At 28.6% G+C, this 24,698-nt stretch overlaps 1 protein-coding gene across 1 annotated transcript; it reads right to left on the minus strand.

Moving 5' to 3' along the window:
• Positions 1 to 10,230: 10,230 nt before the first annotated feature.
• LOC138342094 (protein RGF1 INDUCIBLE TRANSCRIPTION FACTOR 1-like) lies at positions 10,231 to 23,868 on the minus strand. Its single transcript, XM_069294280.1, has 4 exons — positions 23,863 to 23,868; positions 11,221 to 11,487; positions 10,372 to 10,524; positions 10,231 to 10,257 (listed from the first exon to the last, which is right to left on the minus strand). The coding sequence occupies exons 1-4, from the start codon at positions 23,866 to 23,868 to the stop codon at positions 10,231 to 10,233; spliced, it is 453 nt and encodes a 150-aa protein (XP_069150381.1).
• Positions 23,869 to 24,698: the final 830 nt, after the last annotated feature.

A 24,698-nucleotide genomic window follows, 5' to 3' on the forward strand; every position in this document is an offset into this window, starting at 1 on the left:
ACATTATTTTGATGCGCTAATACATTAATCCGATGCATGAAAATAAGAGATTTTGGGGATTTGTAAAACTAATAGGGGATAATGGTAATAAGAGAACTTAAAGGTGGGATTTCCGTCAATTTTCCATTATTTAAATTTACTATGGGATTAATTATCGATTAACCCGTTAAGAAAAATTTTAAACCGTTAAGAATCAATAACCCGATAACAAAAAAAAATTATAAACATTATTAAAACCACTAACAATAACTTAAAACTGATAAACCAATAACTTTTTTTTATTCGAATTATCAATTTCGATTCGATATTTTATAATCGCATATTAAATAATAACATAGGTACATATTATGAGTTTATGCATTCTACTATTTGATATGTCGATAATATGAAATAATATAACCAACATAACAATAATTTAATTTTATATAATTAAGCCTTATGTAACTACTAATATTTACATAAGTTTAATTAATAATTAATATATGTTGTGTTAAAGAATGATAAAAAGTCTCACATCGGTGAATAATGAGATGGGTGAACTCTTTATAAGGTTTGGGCAATCCTCCGACCTAAGACCTAATTTTACATGGTATCTAGGACAAAAAGTCCTACATCGATGATGAATGAGATGTGTGAACTCTTTATAAGGTTTGAAATGCTCTTCCATTTGAGCTAGCTTTTGGGATGTGAGTTACGTCTAAGACCTTGTTAAACTGTTTGAAATAAAAGGCTGAGCAAATTAAATTACAATAAAGTTGACAGAGATAGGAGAAAAATACTATTTGGTAGCAATTGGAAAAAATATAGCGTAACGTTAAGATATTCAATAAAAACATATTATTTTAGCTCAATATCGTTAGGAAAATATTCTTGACAACTAACTACAAGTTTATAGTGGAACTATTATTTTTTCTATTGGGCACAATTAAAGGAAAAAAAAATTATACTCAAGATTTGTATTGTGACGTTGAACAAATTAAAGGGGTCAAAAATTGACATAAGTCTATCCTATCCAAAAAGTAACGGCTAAATTATTGATTGATTGAGATCTTTCGAGATGATCTAGTGATTTTAGTTTGAGATTTTCATGTTAGAGGTTTTATGTTTGAAATTTTTTGTTAGAGAAAGTAAAAAATTTGTCTGCTAGATTGAGCTCGCCTATCAAACTTGTCTAATATAAAAAAAAAAACTTCTATGTGATTTATAAGCTATTAAAATGAAAAAATATAAATTTACCGTGTGTATATCCAAAAGCGATTATGACATAAAAAATAATTATGATTGGTTGATGGCTTCATTACTTTAATTTGTAGTATATGGAGGTTACGCTTTATACATCATCATTATGGATGGAGTATGCTATTGCCTATTTCTCTATTCATATTCCCATTAATAATTAAATAATGTAACCATAGTTGTATAATATATCATTGCATTAAAAATGATTAATAGCGATAATTAATTTTTAATTATCGTTAAATATGTATTTTTAGTGATAATTAGTATTTTTTTGTATATGTTTCTAAACCTTTAGTAAAGAAAATTCTAATGACACTTAATTAGTACCGATAAAAACTTTAACATTTTTTAATATTAATATTTATTATCGCTAAAAATTATTTTCGTTATAGTATATTCATCATAAATTGATAAGTTAAATGTTTGACTCGTGCAAAGTGAAAAATAATGTTTTTTTGATGTCCAAATAAAGTTTTATATTGTTAGTGATTAAAAAAGTCACTTATAAGGTGTTAGATATTTTTAATAGGGTGAGATCTTCTAAAAAATCGTACAAATTTAATTTAAAACTTATATTAAAAGTAATCATTTTAATATAACTTTAAAAAAAGGGAAAATGCATAAACACCCCTTCAATCTATACTCGAAATTCTAGAGACACACTTATACTATACAAAGGTCTTATTACCCCCTGAACTTATTTTATAAGTAATTTTCTACCCCTTCTCGGCCTACGTGGCACTAGCTTTAAAAGAAATCAACCAGCGTTGGGCCCATAAGATAGTGCCATGTCGGCCGAAAAGGGGTAGAAAATTATTAATAAAATAAATAATAGGACCTTAGTATAATATAAGTGTGTCTCTGAGATTTCAGGCATATTTTGAGAGAGTACTTGTGCATTATCCCTTAGAAATAGTATAATAAAAACAGTCGAGAGTCTATAGATAGTGATCAATGAATTCAAATTAAGCTTAGAGATTATTATGCAATCAACGTAAAAATAGGAAGAAATTGAAAGAAGAGTAATCTATCAAAAAGATCTAATTTAGAATTTTTAAAAAGGTGAAATTAAAATTTTAAATTTATTATGAATTAATTTAGAATTTTAGTTATTCAAGTTAGTAAATTTAAAATTTAAAATTAATATATATTAATGTTTGAATAAATAAAGTATATTGCTTAATCAAAATTATTAAGTTGATAAAATAAATTTGGAAGTCAAAAATGGGGTTTGAAAAATTGTTAACTATTTGTTTGGTCTTATGTGTTGTTACAAACGATTGAGAATGTTATTTTTGAAGATTATACGTCAATTTTGAGGCAATTTAATGATGATAAAAGTTGATTTTAGTTGAAGAGGAAAAAATCTTATATCTTTTTACTTGGTTTATAATGTGTATCAACACATATTTTAATATTAGACTTATATATAATTGAGTAGAGATATGTTGATGAAAGTTTTGGTTAAGATTTTAATACTGTATACATATATCTATGTAAAAATGCATTACATAATTAATATAAAATATATTGATAAAATTGATATTAGAAATATCGGATGAATTTAAATTTGGATAGATATATACATGGAATTGATATCAAATACACAAATATATATAAATTTTTTGAAATTTGAATTTTTTTTTAAAAAATACAGATATATAAAGAAAAGAATGTGAAAGAGAGGAGAGTGTCAAATATGTAGATATTAAATTACACTTTAATTAGCCTTATATATTTAAAATACATCTATTTATTCCGTCAGATACATACATATACATGAAATATTATATTTCTGAAAAGAAAAAGTTATTAGGAAAACAATTGTTTTAGCATATCATTAGCACCAAGAATAATATACCTTATGTTTAGTTTCATTTTTCTTTCTTTTTTTCTTCCCTAAATAAGATTTTTCGCCTACTTAAGAGTGACACTCTCAATAATTTTTTTTTTCATATCCAGGACTGAAAATGTGATAAACAAAAATATTCCACGATAGTCCTAATAGTTACAACGTGTGAATTGTTGAGCGTTTCTTGTTTACACGGTTTCTTCTTAATTTTCTTTCTACAATATGTAATCTATTTTCTTCTTCTTCTTTCTTTGCTACTCCTCTGTTAGTTTAGTCCAGAAACAGAGCATTCTTCTTCTTTTGCAGCACTCACATTTGACAAAGATTTTTATATTGGTTTTATTTATCCGCATAATTTTGCCTTAATATTAGCTAAAAATCAATATTGAGGCCCATAACCTCACTTGGTTAGAGCGTCGTGCTAATAACGTGAAGGTTGCATGTTAACTACGTTGCTTTTTGGGGGGAAAACTATAAAAAAATCGAGAGACAGCGTCACATTATTCAAGAAAATATTTTTTATTAAAATAACAGAAAGCGAAACAGTCTTCTGATGTTGTCCGGCGCTCTTTAAAAAACGTCAAGCCAAAAAGCAACAAACTTGACTGCATCATTTTTCCGTGGATTTTGACCAAACAGGCGACATAATCCGTCGCTTTTGGTCATCATTTTTCTCTAATTTTTTAGTAATAATGTTCTTCTTGAGAAATATTATGTAAGGCTTGCTCCATAAACCAATCTATAGCCAATAATGAGATTGTAAGGGTTGTTTCATGTAGAAGTAGTATACTCGAATATGCAAGATCATGGACAAGGATCCATTTGTCACATTAACAAAGTAATTGAATCCACGTCATAAAACGATTCAACATCGAATAACATCTGTACATAAAATGTACGTCATGTAAAATAGTCGAATAAAACAATTGATTGAAACTGAACATACTTAGCTAAATAAAGAACTGTAAAGATAGATTAAAATAAGTACAACCGAATAGTAAAACATGCATGTGTACGTTAACAACAAGACTTTAAAACTGAATGTATGCAATAACATGGAATACTTAATATAATATTGACTTTACTTTCCTTGGAAAATCTCTCTAATCGACAGCCATCACTTTGAGCATCATGATGGTACACCGTCTTTTTCCTGTAGACAGAGTCATCCTATACCTTGTCAAGATAAAGAACGAACTAAACTAATAGATCTAATCTCTAAGCCCTAACTATGAACTTTCTGAGGAATTACCTGAATCAAAGACACGACCTTATTCTATATTGGTGGTGCAATTGTGGGGTTTGAATTATATGAACTCTTACCCAACTCGGTGTTAAATACTACTATCAAAATAACGTAATATTATTCAATAATTGTATTATATCCCATTTAAGAAAGAGATTTCATTTTAAGAGAGAAAAAAACTGAAAAATTGATACTTTAAGTTTATGCTTATTAATACTTTTTTAGAACTAAACTTTAATAAAACTTGACTATGCTTTTTTATAAAGTTTATCATGTTTTATTTAAGAATATGTCTGTTCTTTCTTTCGGAAAATATGCATCATGATGTTAAAATATATTGAATTTTTCTAAAACAATCACTTGAAGAAAAATAAGTTCTTGAAACTTTCTAAAATAATGCACTTCAATCAAAATATACTTTCTTGAACTTTTTCTTGAAAGACTTCTTTAAAATTTTGAAACTTACTTTACTCATGAAAACAATACATACAAATTACCATGACAAGGTTTTCAAATAACTTTTAGCTAGAAAGGGTCCATGTGGTAAAATCAGCATGAACCATAAATCGAAGATCATAAGCTATATGAAGTACTATAATTTCAATACTAAAATCAAGAATCAATTCAATAGGAAGATAGAGCAATTTGAAAATCACAAACTTTGGGTAAAAAAGTTAGCTTTGATCTTACTAACTGAAATTGTAGATATAGGGCGTGGAGAAGAATTTAGTTCCTCACTATGATAGTCTTACTTAACTTAAATTCTCCACAAAAATCTGGAAGAAGAACCTTAACCAGATGAAGAGTCTTTTGTTGAAATTCTTGGGTTCATTTCTTGAAAATCCCATTTTTTTTATGGTAGATTCTTGCTTAGGCTACATAACTAGAAGTCAAAATCACTAAAAATTGTGAGAGTGTGCTTATCTTGATTCTCAAGGAATAATTCGTGACGTTTTTTCTATAAAATTCAATTCTAGGAATTCTCAAATCCTAGAATTGAATTTTTTATATTCACTAAAGATAGAAAGAGGATTGATGTTTGAATCTTATTGAAATTTTTGGATTTATGTTTTAAGATCATGGAAAACACTTACCATGACTTAGTAGGGTTTAAGAGAGCTCTTGGGAGCTGTTGGGATAGACCAAAGAGTGAAAAGTGAGGGAAAAAAACTCAAAATATTGTTCTTGTGAAATCTTAAAACATTGATATACAACTAATACATGGGTCTGTAGAATGATACACAATTCATGGATTGGTTGTTTCTTGGAATTCATGCGAGAACTTTAAGTTCAATTGCATGAGCTAGAACCACTGCTCGTAAATGGCTTCACGGAAGGTAGTTTTCAATTCGTGGAAATTGGGAACAAAATTCTCAGATTGGAGTATTTGTAGTTATAAAACGATTGTAATTCTTTACTCTGGACTCAAATTGATGCAAATTTGGTGGTGTTGGAAAGAAAACTCGTAACCCTTTAACTTGATAGCTAATGAGACACATAACTCTGCATATTCTAAGAGATATATGATCGTTTGAAGTTGACTCAAGTAAAATATTGTAGTGAAACTCAATCGGTAAGGAAGCTTCCTACTCAACTTTGTGCTAGAGAATTTCTAGATCTTAATTCACATCTAGTACACTTACCACGCTTAAAAATTGGATCTTAGCACCAATGCATCATTAGGAAAGTATCCGGTCTATATGCATATGAAAAATTATTTAGATCTTAGTTTAGAAATTTTTGGGGTATTACAATTTAGAACCATCTAAAAAGAAAGTTTATTAGTCTGCTTAATTATATACTTGGACACAAAAACAAATAGCTATACATATACTTCTAAATAGAAGGTCTAAACATGAAATTATTATTCTTAACATAAATTAATTCCCATACGACAAATAATGAAATCCGTTACTTGAAACCAACACATTTTACTTAAATGTATATAATTGATTGGAATTTAACTTCTATACACCTAAAGTGTAATCACTTAATTAATTAAGCATAGTTGCACATTCCATAAGAGCATGAACTACCTCTTTTGCATTCATTGTTGCACTTGCCACAATGCTTCTTGTTAACATATATGTTCACACACAACCCTTGGCAGCATCTCTCAGAGTACTTAAACTTGTTACCACATTTCCCACAATTTGATCTATCATTGAGGACGTTCACACATTGTTTTTTGCAACAATCTGGCCCTCGACTGCCTTTTGCAGCACAAACCCTAGGGTATTTATCACAGGTTGGAACTTATCGTTGTTTTGGGGCAAGAAAAGAGGTCTTTCCTCGTGAATAAGATGCATCTAGGGCTTCAAGGTGTAATTCTTGACTAGATAATGAAGGAAAGAGAGCAATGGTTATGGAAATTGATAGTAAGATAACAAATAAGAACTTGAATGAATTCATTTTATTAGTAATTAAGGAGTTTTGTAATACTTAAAGTTTGATCTCTAGCTTGATTTGAAAATAAATGGAGAATATACCAAGTGGTATTTATACGGAATTTTTTTTGTCAAGAATGAAATTTTGCTTAATAGTAGTCTCTATCAATGTGAATATTGTGGCATCAAAATTCAAGTCATGAAAGTTTGGTCTAAGAAGGAATGGAATTACTGGAAAACTTGAATTATGTTTGTGTAAATAAGGAAAAAGGAGATGAACCTTGAAAGTGTTGTAGAGCAAGTGGCTATAGTGACAATTAACCAAGGATGTTAAGAGGAAATTTCTTATGTTGATTTCTAAATCTCAAGATATTGTTTGAGCTCATGAGGTAGTAAAGGTGATTTATTCCCAAGTCAAATCTCATTAGTTAAACTGAAAAATCACCTTTAGATATATGACTTGAAGAAAGTATAATTAATAAAATGTCTTCTCTTTTCACTTTTTGTTTTAGAAATCTTAGTAACTCAGTAGATTTGCTATATCTGAACTCTCACCTTATTGATGAAGGTTTAATTCGTTTGTAATACCTCTTCAATTTCTCTTTTCCTTACCTCCATTTTTTTAAAAAGATAAAAAAAAATCATTTTTTATTTGTTTGACACATTTTTTTTTATCGAGGATCAACTTTTGTAGCTAAACATCGGGCACTAGACGTAAATTTATTTTTGTAATTAATTCTGGTTTTGGAAATTATGCAGAGAGGAATATAATCAAAAGTTAACTTAATTAGTGAATTCCTTAATTTTACTCAAGAAAAAGAAGATCAAGATTAATAGATCATGATCCACCTTAGGTCTATTTTCACCTTTATTGCCACCATGTTTTGTTATTTTTTTAATTTTTTTTTTGCAAATAGTAACTAGTTTTCTAGTTACTTCTTATTTAATTCTCAATTGTAATAGAGAGTAATATCTAGTCCTTCCTGTTTAGATGTATCTTCTATTAGGGTTACAATTTTAGGCTCTAAATATAAAGACATGTCACTTAAATTTCAACAAGATGGTTCCTCTCTCTTTTCTCTCTCTGTGTGTTCCTTTTTCCTGCATGTGATCTTTTATCAAGGGAAAAATGCTTAAATATATTATCGGGTTTTGTAAAAAAACTTATTTATGTTATTCGGTAAAAGTTTGGCTCATTTATATCATTGTCGTTTAAGAAAAGACTCTTTCATGTCATTATTTGTTAATCATAATGACATATTTGAGCTAAATTTTCAACTTATGACACAGATGAGCCTTTTTTCAAAGTTTGGTGACATTTTGAATCTTTTTTCATTTAAAAAAAATGATTTAATTAACACAATCATATTTGACCGCGTGTAAAAAATAATTTTGCAAAATTGAAACTATTTTCATTTTACAAATAATGACATAGATGACCTTTTCTCAAATGAAAAAATGACATAGATGAGTCAATTTTTTAATGGATAACATGCACAAGTCTTTTTTCTCAAAGTTTAATGACATATTTGAATATTTTCTCTATTATCAATAGGTCTCCAAGTAGCCAACCATGTTTTCTCATTAATATTCCCCCATTTCAAAATAAGTTACTTGTTGAGTCTTCTCTTTATAATTTAAAATAAGTAAATTGTTCAAAGTTCTACAGAGTTTTTGAATTTTTTTTTCGTTTTTGTCTCTCATTTACATTTTCTAGGTAATATTTCAAGAGTTAATTGCTCATATTTTTAATTTTACTTTGAATTATTTATATTTTCAAGATTAATTTTAAAATAACTATATGGCAAAGTGATGTATAACTTATGTCCTAAACCTTTTTTTAATGGATATGTGATGCCTCAACAAAAGGAAGTAATACAAGAATTTAATTAAGACAAGAAACATATGACTATTGACTTTTAAAAAAGAGAAAAGAATCTGATATACCCCTCAACTTTGTCATTTAGAGCTGATATACCTCTCGTTATAAAAGTGGCTCATATATGCCCTTACCGTTATACAAACGGCTCACATATACCCCTGCCGTTACAAAATGGCTCACATATACCCTTTATTTAACGGAAATTAAAAAATTAGTTTTTTATGTGTCTCCAAAACAGGGGGTTTCCCCTATATTTTGTATAAAGAACTCAAATACAATATAACAATAACCACTTCTCAACTATGTTAATAAAACTAAAGTTCAATTACAATTTCAAAAGTTGATGTTACAACTAAAACAGTAATAAAAGAACCCAAACAAACATATAGAAATATCAAAAGTAAGACTAGGGGTGTGTTTGGTATGAAGGAAAATGTTTTCCATGGAAAATGTTGTCCTGGAAAACAAGTAGATTTTGGATTCATTTTCTCATGTTTGGTTGGTGAGTAGAAAATATTTTGTAGAAATAATTTTTAGTGTTTGATTTATGAATGAAAATATTTTTTGAGAAAAATCTTTTATTTTCACTAGAGTAGAAAATAATTTATGAAATTGAAAATATTTTTTAGAAACAATTTTTTGGGGGGTGTGGTGGGTGGGTGGGGTGGTGCGCTGCCGGGGGTGGGCAGGGTTAGGTGAAAAAATAAAATTTTGAAGTTGAAAATGTTTTTTAAAAATAAATTTTTTTTGGAGGGGGGTGCTGGTAGGGGGCTGGCGGGGGGAGGGAGGAGTTTTAAAATAAAAATATTTTAAAAAACGACCTCTAATTTTTTTGGGAGGGGTGGGGGTGGGGGGCTAATCAGTGGTGGGTGAGTGGAATGGGGGGGGGGGGTCAGGGATTGAGTGAAAAATATTTATTTTGAAATTGAAATATTTTTAAAATTGATTTTTTATTTTTTTGCCAAAAAATATGTAATTTGAAGTTGGAGAAGACTTTTGGAAAATGTTTTCCTTCATTTTTAAAGGGAAGTCATTTTCCTTAATTTTGAGGAAAATGAGTTGATTTGGAAAACATTTTCCAATACTTTTGTCTCAACCAAACATGAGAAAATTGGAAAATATTTTTCAAAAAATATTTTCATTCATACCAAACACACTCTAGAGATTTGGGTAGAACTAGACTTTCATACAACAATAAGTCTAATCTATCTTTCCAACTTCTCTTCTTTTTTTACTAGTTGCTATTTGGGTATGGATCTCAATTCAACCTTTGTGAAGGTCTTTTGATCTTATTACTTCTTGTTTATCTAATACCTGACTCTGTGATGTCACGTTCCATGTTGGACTGAGATTGATTCATAACATTTAGTACAATTATATCTTTACTTATAATTTGGCTTTAAAATACTCACTTTAGCTTTAATGAGAGATTTTGGACCAAACATTTTAAGTCTTTCTTTCTTTCTTAAAATTCATGTCAATTCAAATAATATCACATAAATTATGAGAGAGGGAGTACGTTTTATCAATTTCCACTTTCTATTTCGGATTATACAACAACAACAATAACATATATAGTGAAATTTAACAACTAGGGCCTAGAGAGAGTACAATGTACTCAACCTTACACTATCTCGTAAAAGTAAAGAGACTGTTTTTAATCAAGCATAGTTTCCAGAATTCAATTTCAAAAAAATATTAAATAATAAAATAAAAATCATGGCCAAACAACCACTAAATTTGAAACTGAGGGAGAGAAAAGTACCTGGCAAGCAATGCTACAGAATTGAAACCGTTCAGGGTCATGCAATCTCCTTTTGCAAGTGAGACAAGTAGGATCTCCAGCAATTAAAGAGCCAGACCCAGAATGTGGAAGAGGATTCAAAGCAATTATCCATTTCTTGTTGCATTTGTATGTCTGCACATAGAAAATTATATATAACTCATCACTAACATATAGATGTTAATCATGTAAAAAAGAAAACAATAAATCTTTGTTGTAAGACTATATATACATGTGTGAAATAAAAATGTCTGAATTTATATATGACTTAAGTTCAACAAAAAATAGTTGAACTTCATCTATAAGTACATGAACTTCAGGCAAACTCAAGAAAATCAACCATATGGATCTTAAGTTCTAAGAGAAAAAGATTAAACTTTAGTCATTTTGTTCAAGCTCAATTCCAAACACAATATGACTTAATTAGTGGATCCAACTAGAGATGGCTCAAGAAAAGAGCTAGTAAAACACTTGCTTTTAGACAAAAGGCTCCCAAAAAATTAGTAATCATTTTACAAATTTATTATCACTTAAATTAGATGATTATAATAAAAAGTACAAATTTTATGCATGTATGTATGTATAAAAAACTATTTGCTTTTATCATAAATATTTTACAACTTTGAATTAAAAATCTCAACTTTTATATTAATAAACAAAACTTTTACAACAACATCCAAAATAATAACAACTGATTAACATCTCATTAACTTATATTTAATTATCATTCAAATGTTTAAATAAATTAATGTCCGGAGCATCAATTCATAACCAATATATGTAATCTTCTTTCATTTCTAGTTGTAACTGTTTATATCAATTTAAATTTACCTGAATTAGTTTGCAGTCAATATACTTCTTCATCTGCTCGAGAGAAACAACGTCTTTGTAAACATGTCGATAAATCTTTAGCTGGTCATGATCATTGTGTTTGTTTGTAGAGATGCAATACATGCATAAATCGGAATCACGTGTGATACAATACTTGCTCCTTTCATTCTTTTGAAGTACATCATGCACCAAACATTCCCCAAAGAAAGTCTTCTTCAAAAGTGGTCCTAGCCATGTTGGCATACTCCTTCCAAGTTTCAATTCCCCCTGCAAAAATCATTACAATAACAGATTATGATATTTTCAAGTGATCTGCTTGGATTGCAAAAGGTTTTTTCTCACTTTTTAAAATATAGTAAAGTAATATTATCATAAGAAATACATAGTACAAGAAAATAAAAAATACCTATCAAGCTAATTATCTTTTGAAACAGTCTTTCTCATTATTTGAGCAGTAATTTACTTGAACAATATCATCATCAAATATACATATATCAAAAAGAATTATGAAGAACATAAAAAATATTTATTAAGCGAATTATCTCTTGAACAGTCTTTCTCATTATTTTGAACAGTAAATTTTATTTGAAACGATATTATCATCAAACATACACATATCAAAAGAACTATGAATAAAATAACATATTTATCAAGCTAAGTATCTATCAAGCGTCTCATCCAACAATTGTTTAATGAAGATTAATGAACTTTAGAGACTTAAAAATCTACTAAGGTTTGTTTAGGAATGAACCAAATCCAATCAATTGATGGGACTTAGCTAGTTTAGAGTTTAAGTTTTAGGAGAAACAAAGACTTCACTTCTTTCTAGTTGAAGTTCTAAGAACATCTACCTACATTTTATCTACAATAAAAAAATGTATATTAAGATTTTCGTAGGATACTATTGATTGATGATAAACTTATAGTGTAACAGAAAAGAGAAACACTTTCATAAAATTCTGAGTTGATGACATTATCCATGTCAATGATTATTAAAGAACAAAAAACATGATCCAAATCATATATATATTTTTTGTCCACTTTCTCCTTAATATGTTGTCTGTGCGACTTAAAAAGATCCTTTGATATGCAGGCTAAATTATCTTGAGAATATAATTTTGATTATAATTCTTAAACTAATTTATCAAATATGGAATTTGGAATAAACTACTTTCAAAATAATCTTAAACTTAAGCACGAGATATTTCATCTTATCTTGCACATCGAGTGATCCTATTACTCATGGAAGTTGTTTAAACCCCATCTGTTATCTTTCCATCACAGAGAGAAACCACATCACCTATATCTTTTGTGACAGACCATTTTTTAGAGAGACATTAGGTACATACAAAACACACTAATTTAGATTTGGGTCACATAGATTCCATAGAGGGGAAAATTTCCTTAAAAATCTTTCTCCAATTACAAGGTTCATATGAGATATTGGTTAATAATTATGAAATTTCATCTGTATGATCACACCCTTAATGATGCTCACCAATTATAGAAGGAAGGAAAGTTATATAGAGCTAGGGTCACTCACCTCACAAAACTTGAAAGAGGTAACATTGGCTGAATAAATTAATGATTATAAGACTCAAATAAAATTTTTACGACGTGTGAGCTTGATTCTTTTTATTTAGTCATTCATATGGAAGTACTAAATAAATGAATGACTATGAGGCTTGAGTAAGCTTTTATTTGATATCAGAAATTTGGACGGTTCATCAAGTCTTTTATTGCCTCACCTCCCTAATAGGAATAGGGGTAATTTACAAATAGGGCTAATAAATTTGTCAATCAAAATATAAGGAACTAATAATTTAAGTTTCTTCATTCGAAGTAAGTTCTTTCAAACTCAAAATACACTTAAGATAGAGGAGTACCCTTGACCACAATGGATCTCCTACCAAGTATAGTTATAATAGGCTTATTGAAATATTTAACTGTTACATCACTCAATTATACCCTCTAATTAGTAGAAATTCTTGACTGATTAGAAATTTTGTTATTGAAATAAATCTTAAATTACAATAAAATGTAATTCTCTCATAAAATTAGTCTGAAAATTTCCAATATATTATCATCTATTAGTTTTATAAGAATAAAATCATAGCACAACTTCATATAGTAGATCTAAATTCAATTTCTTGAAAATTCGCCCTCTTTTATACCAAATCAATTAAGAGGTTATCAAACATATAGTCAGCCTCATGAAATTTTATCAACAATCAAAGGAAAAAATAATTTTCTATTTCCTTTTTGAGATACAAATGCATAAACAAAATGGTAAGAATTAGATCTCACACAAAAAAACATAGAAATAAACAATCAATTTTGAATGAATTAAACCAAAGAAATAGTAATTGAAAATTACTAATACTACACATATATATATATGTATGTAGCTGCTCATTTGTTTCAAAAGGTGATGAAGCAGAGCTACTCATATTTTTTCTTCCACTTTTCTCCTCTCTAGAGTGTATCAATTTTCTGAAGAAGGCATATAAAACTAGTAGTAGGATTTTATTACAAATGTATTGTTCCCTTGAAGTGTACTTAGTTGGCAAGAAAACAATTGAAGTAATAAAGACAATTTTTGTAGTCAAATAAAATTTAGTTTAGAAGAACATAAGGACAAATTTGGGCCTCCAATTTTCTAATTGTCCGTTATATTTCAAGAGACAATAGAGATATGTTCAATGAGGTAATGAGGAACATTTTTACCAGTTTTACCCTTAAGATGAGAGGCGATGGATCCAAGACAAATTTTCAAATTGATAAAACCTAGAACTAATGAGGTATTGTATATATGTATGTAATGGACAATATTGTCATTTCATTTTGCTTGCTAAACAATCCCATATGTATTTTCCTCTTTATCTATTCTAGTCCTCCATTTAAAGTTTCCCCCCAAACAATCTCATATGTAAAGTCAAACTTTCTCACTTAATGTATCTCCAAGTAAGGGGCTTGTACACATCTATGATTTTACCATATATGAAGAAATTAGATTTAGTGAATTTGAAATCAAGGCAAATTAGTAATTGTGTTTGTTAATTTTGATTTATACTTAAAAGGAAAAGAAAATAAAAGGAAGAGGTAACTCATTGATTCTCTCTTTACATGTCAAGCTTGTTAATGATTCAACAATATTTTCCTGAGATGCAACTCATAATATAAGTATGTGATAAATGGTCATCGAATCCATTAACAATTTTTTAGGTGGAAACTTGTTGATTTGTCAATAAAGTTATGTAATGTAAATTAACAAGAAAATATTACATATAAGATATAGAAATATGCTTAATTACGTAAGGCCTTCAAAAAATACTAGCTAGCACATATCTTGCCTCTTAAAGGTCAGTCTTAACCGTTCCGATTCTAAATCAGATTGGTTTACCTTTAGGTTTGATTTAGGGGTTGGGGTTTTAAGAGAAAATACTAGTTAGCCCAACCCTTGACTCTTAACGGGTTAGTCATGTTTAATGGGTTAAACTAATTTTTTTTCATACTATATTGTAACTTTGTATTAATATTTGAAATTATGAAACTTTGTACTTTGTAAGAGGACATAAGTTATGAATAAAACCTCAACGGGTTAATAGCTTTCAATTTTTTATTGATAACAAAAAATTTATATAAAACTTAGAACACAGGATTTACTACTTGAATGAAAAAAATTGAAAAATCAAAAGAAGAAAGAAGAAGAGAAATTAAATTCAAACTCTAGATGTATGTATCACCAAAACTACCTTCTTGTCAACCTCTTTTAATATGGGGTCATTATTAACTATCAATCTCATATTTAACAAAATTTTCGTTGAACTCTGTATGTACCCTCTATTCAATCATATAATAACCTCACACCATTTTCTTTATTTCCAGGGGCTAAGCACATGAGGAGGTTGGACACAATCTCTTATCAAAGTGCTTAAAAATACTTTTCAAATAATTAGCTAAACATAAATTATTATTTTTCTAAAAACTGATTTTAATAAAAGTGTTTCTCAAAATAAGAATATTTTGGCCATTTGATCTAGAAATGAAGAATTACTTGTATAGATATATCCATGTGTTCTTAATGCTTTTAATTGGATGAGAGATAGTCAATTAAGTAAAGTCGCAATATGAGCTAGGTTCATTGGGTCGGTCTGACCTAACTCGTTATTTATTAAGGGTGAACTACGATTTTTGGTGATCATTTAAGATAAAGAGTTTTTTAGCCCAGCCTGAATAAGTTTGTGAATTTGTGGGGCTTGAAAAATATATGTAAGGACATCTCATGGACCAAATAAATACTAATTAAAATTAAAAATCAAATAGAGTATAAAAAAATAACAAGAGTTTAAACTCAAAATCTTTTTAAAGTTCGAAATATTACAATTTAAATGGAAATTATGTTTATAATAACATATGTACTACATAAAACAAAAACTACCTAAAATTTCTAGGGAATCAATAAATAGGTTGTAACCTATGGAATATTGTCATAATTTTTGTGTTTTATTATGATCATTGAAAAACAATTAGGTTAATATTTCTATTTAGTTATTTATACTTTTCTTTGAAATCAAACATAATAAATATTATAAAGATAATGTTATTTGTGGATTTAGTTAACAAGCACTAACACTAACACCATGTAATATTGTCTTATCGATATTTATGATAATATTTTTAAACTATAATTTAATTTAAAAAATTATAAAAGAAATATTTCAAAGAAAAGAGGGCCGATCCGGCCATCCCACGTACTTGTGGGTTGAGCCAATTATTTTCTCACCCACACCAAATATGGGCTAACCCAACTTGACCCGTAAATTTTCAAAGTCTATATGGATTAGCCCAGATGGGGTGGGTAAACCCATATGGACAGCTCTACAATTAAGTAGTCTTGTTAGTGTCCGAGGAGCTAATATTGACTCCTTATTCAAGGTTAAGTACTTGACACATTATTAATTAGTGTGGCGGATAAGTATTTGCAATTGATTGTTTCTTGAAATAATTTGTTTTTTCTATTTTTCGTATCTCGTGTTTTCTTTGTTTGTGAGACCATCGAACATTTTACTTATTTTCTAATCAGATATATCTTTGTTAGATTTTAAATCAAGAAACAAATATTAAAAAAATGGTTCGAATTTGCTTATTAACGTTAAAAACTTTAATTTCTATCACTTTTAGTCATCTATCCAAAAGGATGTGAAAATCAATCACAGTGATAAGTCTTTTCTCTAAAGATTTGTTTCTGGCAAGTTGTTGGAGAATAGTTAAGACAAGATGGAAGAAAATATTCATGTTATTACTACTAAGTTAGAGAAGATCTTTTCATGTGGTTTCTTTGATGTGATAGAGTATTTTCCAATTCACCTTGTACTAGAGCCCCGCTTCGGAGGTCTAGTTCAAACAATATGGATATATCCATTTGAGAGGTAATATTAGAATATTCACTAAGTTATATTCACTAAGTTTATTTTTTCTTTATTAACATCTATCATATATTACTAAAAGCGGAAACAAAAAAGTTGAAAATTGAAATATACTTAGTAAAAATATATAAAATAGTTAATCAATTTAATATTAAATAGTTGTTGTTATTAATATTATTATTATTATTATTATTATTGAAGTGAAAAGGTGTTAAGTCGAAAATTAAAAGATGAAAATATTCATAAGAAATTGTTGACATTCTTATTCTTTTACAAAAATTTATTATTTACATTTTTTTAATTCAAAAGTGTATTTATTTTTATTTTTCTCCTTCAATTTACTTAATATATAAATAGATAGACAGATAGATAGAGAGAGAGAGAGAGCATTTTAATAATCTACTTTAAAGTACTTCTTATTTCTAATTCCTTTATTCAAAAGATTAATTCCATAATTCACGCTTTTTCATTTTCATAACATTCACATCATAGTAAAGGATGGTGAATTAGAAAGTCATCAACGTTTTCATGAAGTAATATACATTCATCTTAATGCATTAAATGAATAACAAATTTTTTATTAACTTTACATGTTGGAATATAAACAAGCTCTAAATTTCAATAATTGAAACCCTTATTTCTTGATTGCATTAACACTTAGAAATAACTACAATCCTAAATCTTAATACCCTAAACCCCCTTATTTCTTTGCTTCATTAATATAAATTATCTTGTTTTTTTCACAGATCCTTCGGTATCCTTTTCATTCTATAGTTAAAGTGGTGAAACATTTATATTTTTTTTTTATTGATTCATACTTTAGTTGGACTCAACAAAGAAGGATCTTGAATTTTTATTGGTTATGATAGAAGCAATCAACGAGAAGTTGGAAAATTATGTACTATTTATGTATTTTTTTCTTACATCTATACATATTGTATGATAAAAGTTTTAAGAAAGATGAGTACATTGTATTATTTTATTTTATTTTGTATTTTTATCTATTAAACTTTTTAAATTTAACTTTTTATAAATTTCTGATTGATTAGTTATTTGTAACTTTATTGAAAGTTTGTTAATTACTAACCAAAATTCAAAACCTATCGTTGGTTGCTTAAAAGAACTTGATTTTAAACATTAAGATATGCTCCTTAGTTGATACTATTTTCCATTTTCAAAGATATGTTAGTAATTATTGCATTTTATTATTCGTTACATGTATATTTTCATAAAATTTTAATTATTCTAACAAATTTATGAAAATTCTCCTGAAACACACATGCAACACACTTATTCAAATACTAATAGTATTATCTAAAAATGACTAAAGAGAAAAACAAAAGACATGTTGTGCATGGAGTGTGTGCATAAAATCACATTAATTTATCATGTTTAAGCAATAAATTGAAGTGATAATAGATACATTCATTAATCATAATTAGTACAAAAGGTACATATATAGAATTAGACTTGATTTAAATTAATCTATAATGTTAATGGTTTTTAGGGTTGTGTATCGCCTTGTTCGGTTTTAAAGTTTATTGATTTGATTTATTGGTTATCGGTTTGTAGAGATGCTAAACCGTTATAGAATCATTAAGATATTGACTTTTATGTTATTGGTTTATCTGTTCGGTTCAGTTACGTTTTAATCTTTAAGATTTGACACAAAAAAATCATTGAAAATCACTTAGAAATAAGGTGACAAACCAAATAAACTATGCACATGAATTCACAAGTTACATTTTGTTCAACCAAAAATAAAAGTAGGAAATCAAACTCTAAGTCAAGAACTTTATATACAAAATGGTATAAACATAATAAAAAGCAAAGGACACAAATCACATACTTTGAAGGCAAAATTGCCATTTGTCCCTTATAAGTTTATAATTACATAAATCTCTCAAACTGATACAAAAATATAAGTGCTGATACATTACCCTGATGCGCGACATACATCAATCGTTAAGTAAGATACATTACATTTTATACATGATACACTTATCTGATACATTAATCGTTAAGTAAGATACATTACATTTTATACATGATACATGAATCTTATGTGCGAGATACACTAATCTGATGCGCGAGATACATTATTTTGATGAGCTAATACATTAATCTGATGCGTGAAATTAAGAGATTTTGGGGATTTGTAAAACTAAAGGGGATAATGGTAATAAGAAAACTTAAAGGTGGGATTTCCGTCATTTTTCCATTATTTAAATTTACTATGGGATTAATTATCGATTAACCCGTTAAGAAAAATTTTAAACCGTTAAGAATCAATAACCCGATAACAAAAAAAATTATAAACATTATTAAAACCACTAACAATAACTTAAAACTGATAAACCAATAACTTTTTTTTATTCGAATTATCAATTTCGGTTCGATTTTGAACCTTCCTAGCTTGCTTACTCAAAGACATGGTAGTGCCTTTGAAAATTCTTAAGCAGTCGTTTGGTATATATAGGATGTGATAAACAAAAATATTCCATGGTAGTCCTAATAGTTACAACGTGTGAATTGTTGAGCGTTTCTTGTTTATACGGTTTCTTCTTAATTTTCTTTCTACAGAGCATTCTTCTTCTTTTGCAGCACTCACATTTGACGAAGATTTTTATATTGGTTTTACAGATCTATGGAGTTAAGAGTTGCCGATTGTTGATACTAACTCAAATCTTACAATTTTTTTTTATCTGACAATGCACTTTCACTTTCTTTTGTACACTAATCCTTTACTTTGTGGTTTAGAAGTACTACTTTTTTATAAAAATATTTTCTTATACATTATTTGGAAAAAACGTCCGATTAATGGTGGGAGAATTTTCGCGTATGGTCACTCAAAAATAAGTTAATTATGTTTTATAGCTATAATTTGCTAATCACGATTTGTAGTTACACGTTAGAGGGAGAAGAGAGGCTAGTGAGAGAGGATGGAGAGAGGCGAGCGAGATTGGGAGAGGGAGGAGAGAGATGAGTGAGAATACATATGCATTTGTATATCTGGCGAGCTAGAGTGGGAAAGGGAGGAGAGAGGCAAGAGATATTGGGAGAACGAGGAGAGAGGGTAGAGAATGAAGAGCGGATACATATATATATATATATATATATATGTATATGTATATATATATATATATATGTATGTATGTATATATATATATGTATGTATGTATGTATGTATGTATGTATGTATGTATAATTTGCATTTGTATATGTCTAAGCGACGTAATTACAGGTTAATTAAGTTGTGGGTTGTAATTGATTCAAACTATATCTATGTTAACTAATTAACTAGTATATGTTTATTTATCCACATAATTTTGCCTTAATATTAGCTAAAAATCAATATTGAGGCCCATAACCTCACTTGGTTAGAGCGTCGTGCTAATACCGTGAAGGTTGCATGTTAACTACGTTGCTTTTTGGGGGAAAAACTATAATAAAAAAAATCGAGCGACAGCGTCACATTATTCAAGAAAATATTTTTTATTAAAAAAACAGAAAGCGAAGCAGTCTTTTGATGTTGTCCAGCGCTCTTTCAAAGCGTCAAGCCAAAAAGCAACAAACTTGACTGCATCATTTTTCCGTGGATTTTGACCAAACAGGCGACACAATCCGTCTCTTTTGGTCATCATTTTTCTCTAATTTTTAGTAATAATGTTCTTCTCGAGAAATATTATGTAAGGCTTGCTCCATAAACCAATCTATAGCCAATAATGCGATTGTAAGGGTTGTTTCATGTAGAAGTAGTATACTCGAATATGCAAGATCATGGACAAGGACCCATTTGTCACATTAACAAAGTAATTGAATTCACGTCATAAAACGATTCAACATCGAATAACATTTGTACATAAAATGTACGTCATGTGAAATAGTCGAATAAAACAATTGGTTGAAACTGAACATACTTAGCCAAATAAAGAACTGTAAAGATAGAATAAAATAAGGTCAACCGAATAGTAAAACATGCATGTGTACGTTAACAACAAGACTTTAGAACTGAATGTATGCAATAACAGGGAATACTTAATATAATATTGACTTTACTTTCCTTGGAAAATCTCTCAAATCGACAGCCATCACTTTGAGCATCATGATGGTACAACGTCTTTTTCCTGTAGACAGAGTCATCCTATACCTTGTCAAGATAAAGAACGAACTAAGCTAATAGATCTAATCTCTATGCCCTAACTATGAACTTTCTGAGGAATTACCTGAATCAAAGACACGACCTTATTCTATATTGGTGGTGCAATTGTGGGGTTTGAATTATATGAACTCTTACCCAACTCGGTGTTAAATACTACTATCAAAATATTGTAATATTATTCAATAATTTTATGATATCCCATTTAAGAAAGAAATTTCATTTTAAGAAAGGAAAAAACTGAAAAATTGATACTTTAAGTTTATGCTTATTAATACTTTTTTAGAACTAAACTTTAATAAAACTTGACTATGCTTTTTTATAAAGTTGATCATGTTTTATTTAAGAATATGTCTATTCTTTCTTTCGGAAAATATGCGTCATGATGTTAAAATATATTGAATTTTTCTAAAACAATCACTTGAAGAAAAATATGTTCTTGAAACTTTCTAAAATAATGCACTTCAATCAAAATATACTTTCTTGAACTTTTTCTTGAAAGACTTCTTTAAAATTTTGAAACTTACTTTACTCATGAAAACAATACATACAAATTACCATGACAAGGTTTCCAAATAACTTTTAGCTAGAAAGGGTCCATGTGGTAAAATCAGCATGAACCATAAATCGAAGATCATAAACTATATTAAGTACTATAATTTCTATACTAAAATCAAGTATCAATTAGGAAAATAGAGCAATTTGAAAATCACAAACTTTGGGTAAAAAAGTTAGCTTTGATCTTACTAACTGAAATTGTAGATACAGGGGGTGGAGAATAATTTAGTTCCTCACTATAATAGTCTTACTTAACTTAAATTCTCCACAAAAATCTGGAAGAAGAACCTTAACCAGATGCAGAGTCTTTTCTTGAAATTCTTGGGTTCATTTCTTGAAAATCCCATGTTTTTTTATGGTAGATTCTTGCTTAGGCTACATAACTAGAAGTCAAAATCACTAAAAATTATGAGAGTGTGCTTATCTTGATTCTCAAGGAATAATTCGTGACGTTTTTTCTATAAAATTCAATTCTAGGAATTCTCAAATCCTAGAATTGAATTTTTTATATTCACTAAAGATAGAAAGAGGATTTGATGTTTGAATCTTATTGAAATTTTTGGATTTATGTTTTAAGATCATGGAGAACACTTACCATGACTTAGTAGGGTTTAAGAGAGCTCTTGGGAGCTGTTGGGATACCAAAGAGTGAAAAGTGAGGAAAAAAACTCAAAATATTGTTCTTGTGAAATCTTAAAACATTGATATACAACTAATATATATGATATACATGGGTCTGTAGAATGATACACAACTCATGGATTGGTTGTTTCTTGGAATTCATGCGAGAACTTTAAGTTCAATTGCATGAGCTAGAACCACTGCTCGTAAATGGCTTCACGGAAGGTAGTTTTCAATTCGTGGAAATTGGGAACAAAATTCTCAGATTGGAGTATTTGTAGTTATAAAACGATCGTAATTATTTACTTTGGACTCAGATTGATGCAAATTTGGTGGTGTTGGAAAGAAAACTCGTAACCCTTTAATTTGATAGCTAATGAGACACATAACTCTGCATATTCTAAGAGATATATGATAGTTTGAAGTTGACTCAAGTAACATCTTGTAGTGAAACTCAATCTGTAAGAAAGCTTCCAACTCAACTTTGTGCTAGAGAATTTCTAGATCTTAATTCACATCTAATACACTTACCACGCTTAAAAATTGGATCTTAGCACCAATGCATCATTAGGAAAGTATCCGGTCTATATTATTTAGATCTTAGTTTAGAAATTTTTGGGGTATTACAATTTAGAACCATCTAAAAAGAAAGTTTTTTAGTCTGCTTAATTATATACTTGGACACAAAAACAAATTAGCTATATATATACTTCTAAATAGAAGATCTAAACATGAAATGATTATTCTTAACATAAATTAATTCCCATACGACAAATAATGAAATCCCTTACATGAAACCAACACATTTTACTTAAATGTATATAATTGATTGGAATTTAACTTCTATATACCTAAAGTGTAATCACTTAATTAATTAAGCATAGTTGCACATTCCATAAGAGCATGAACTACCTCTTTTGCATTCATTGTTGCACTTGCCACAATGCTTCTTGTTAACATATATGTTCACACAACACCCTTGGCAGCATCTCTCAGAGTACTTGCACTTGTTACCACATTTCCCACAATTGGATCTATCATTGAGGACGTTCACACATTGTTTTTTGCAACAATCTTGCCCGCGACTGCCCTTTGCAGAACAAACCCTAGGGTATTTATCACAGGTTGCAACATATCGTTGTTTTGGGGCAAGAAAAGAGGTCTTTCCTCGCGAATAAGATGCATCTAAGGCTTCAAGGTGTAATTCTTGACTAGATAATGAAGGAAAGAGAGCAATGGTTATGGAAATTGATAGTAAGATAACAAATAAGAACTTGAATGAATTCATTTTATTAGTAATTAAGGAGTTTTGTAATACTTAAAGTTTGATCACTAGCTTGATTTGAAAATAAATGGAGAATATACCAAGTGGTATTTATAGGGAATTTCTTTTGTCAAGAATGAAATTTTGTTTAATGGTAGTCTCTATCAATGTGAATATTGTTACATCAAAATTCAAGTCATGAAAGTTTGGCCTAAGAAGGAATGGAATTACTGGAAAACTTGAATTATGTTTGTGTAAATAAGGAAAAAGAAGATGAACCTTGAAAGTGTTGTAGAGCAAGTGGCTGTAGTGACAATTCACAAAGGATGTTAAGAGGAAATTTCTTATGTTGATTTCTAAATCTCCAGATATTGTTTGAGCTCATGAGGTAGTAAAGGTGAATTATTCCCAAGTCAAATCTCATTAGTTAAACTGAAAAATCACCTTTAGATATATGGCTTGAAGAAAGTATAATTAATAAAATGTCTTCTCTTTTTTCTCGTTGTTTTAGATATCTTAGTAACTCAGTTCATTTGTTATATCTGAACTTTCACCTTATTGATGAAGGTTTAATTCGTTTGTAATACCACTTCAATTTCTCCTTTCCTTACCTCCATTTTTTTTTAAAAAAAAATTATCATTTTTTATTTGTTTGACACATTTTATTTATCGAGGATCAACTTTTGTAGCTAAACATCGGGCACTAGACGTAAATTTATTTTTCTAATTAAAAATTCAGGTTTCGGAAATTATGCAGATAGGAATAGTTAACTTAATTAGTGAATTCCTTAATTTTACACAAGAAAAATAAGATCAAGATTAATAGATCATGATCCATCTTAGGTCTATTTTCACCTTTATTGCCACCATGTTTTGTGATCTTTTTTTTTTTTTTGGCAAATAGTAACTAGTTTTCTTAGTTACTTCTTATTTAATTCTCAATTGTAATAGAGAGTAAGATCTAGTCCTTCCTGTTTAGATGTATCTTCTTTTAGGGTTACAATTTTAGGCCCTAAATATAACATATCAAGACATGTCACTCAAATTTCAACAAGATGGTTCCTCTCTCTTTTCTCTCTCTGTGTTTTCCTTTTTCCTGCATGTGATCTTTTATCAAGGAAAAATGCTTAAATATATTATCGGGTTTCGCAAAAAAATTTATTTATGTTATTTATTAAAAGTTTGGCTCATTTATATCATTGTTTGAGAAAAGACTAATTCATGTCATTATTTGTTAATCAAAATGACATATTTGAGCTAAATTTTCAACTTATGACATAGATAAGCCTTTTTTCATGACATTTTGAATCTTTTTCATTTAAAAAAATGATTTAATTAACACAATCATGTTTTCTCATTAATATTCCCCCATTTCAAAATGAGTTACTTGTTGAGTTTTTTCTTCACAATTTAAAATAAGTAAATTGCTCAAAGTTCTACGGAGTTT

This window comes from Solanum lycopersicum, chromosome 2 (assembly GCF_036512215.1).
Source record: "Solanum lycopersicum chromosome 2, SLM_r2.1".
NCBI lineage: Eukaryota > Viridiplantae > Streptophyta > Magnoliopsida > Solanales > Solanaceae > Solanum > Solanum lycopersicum.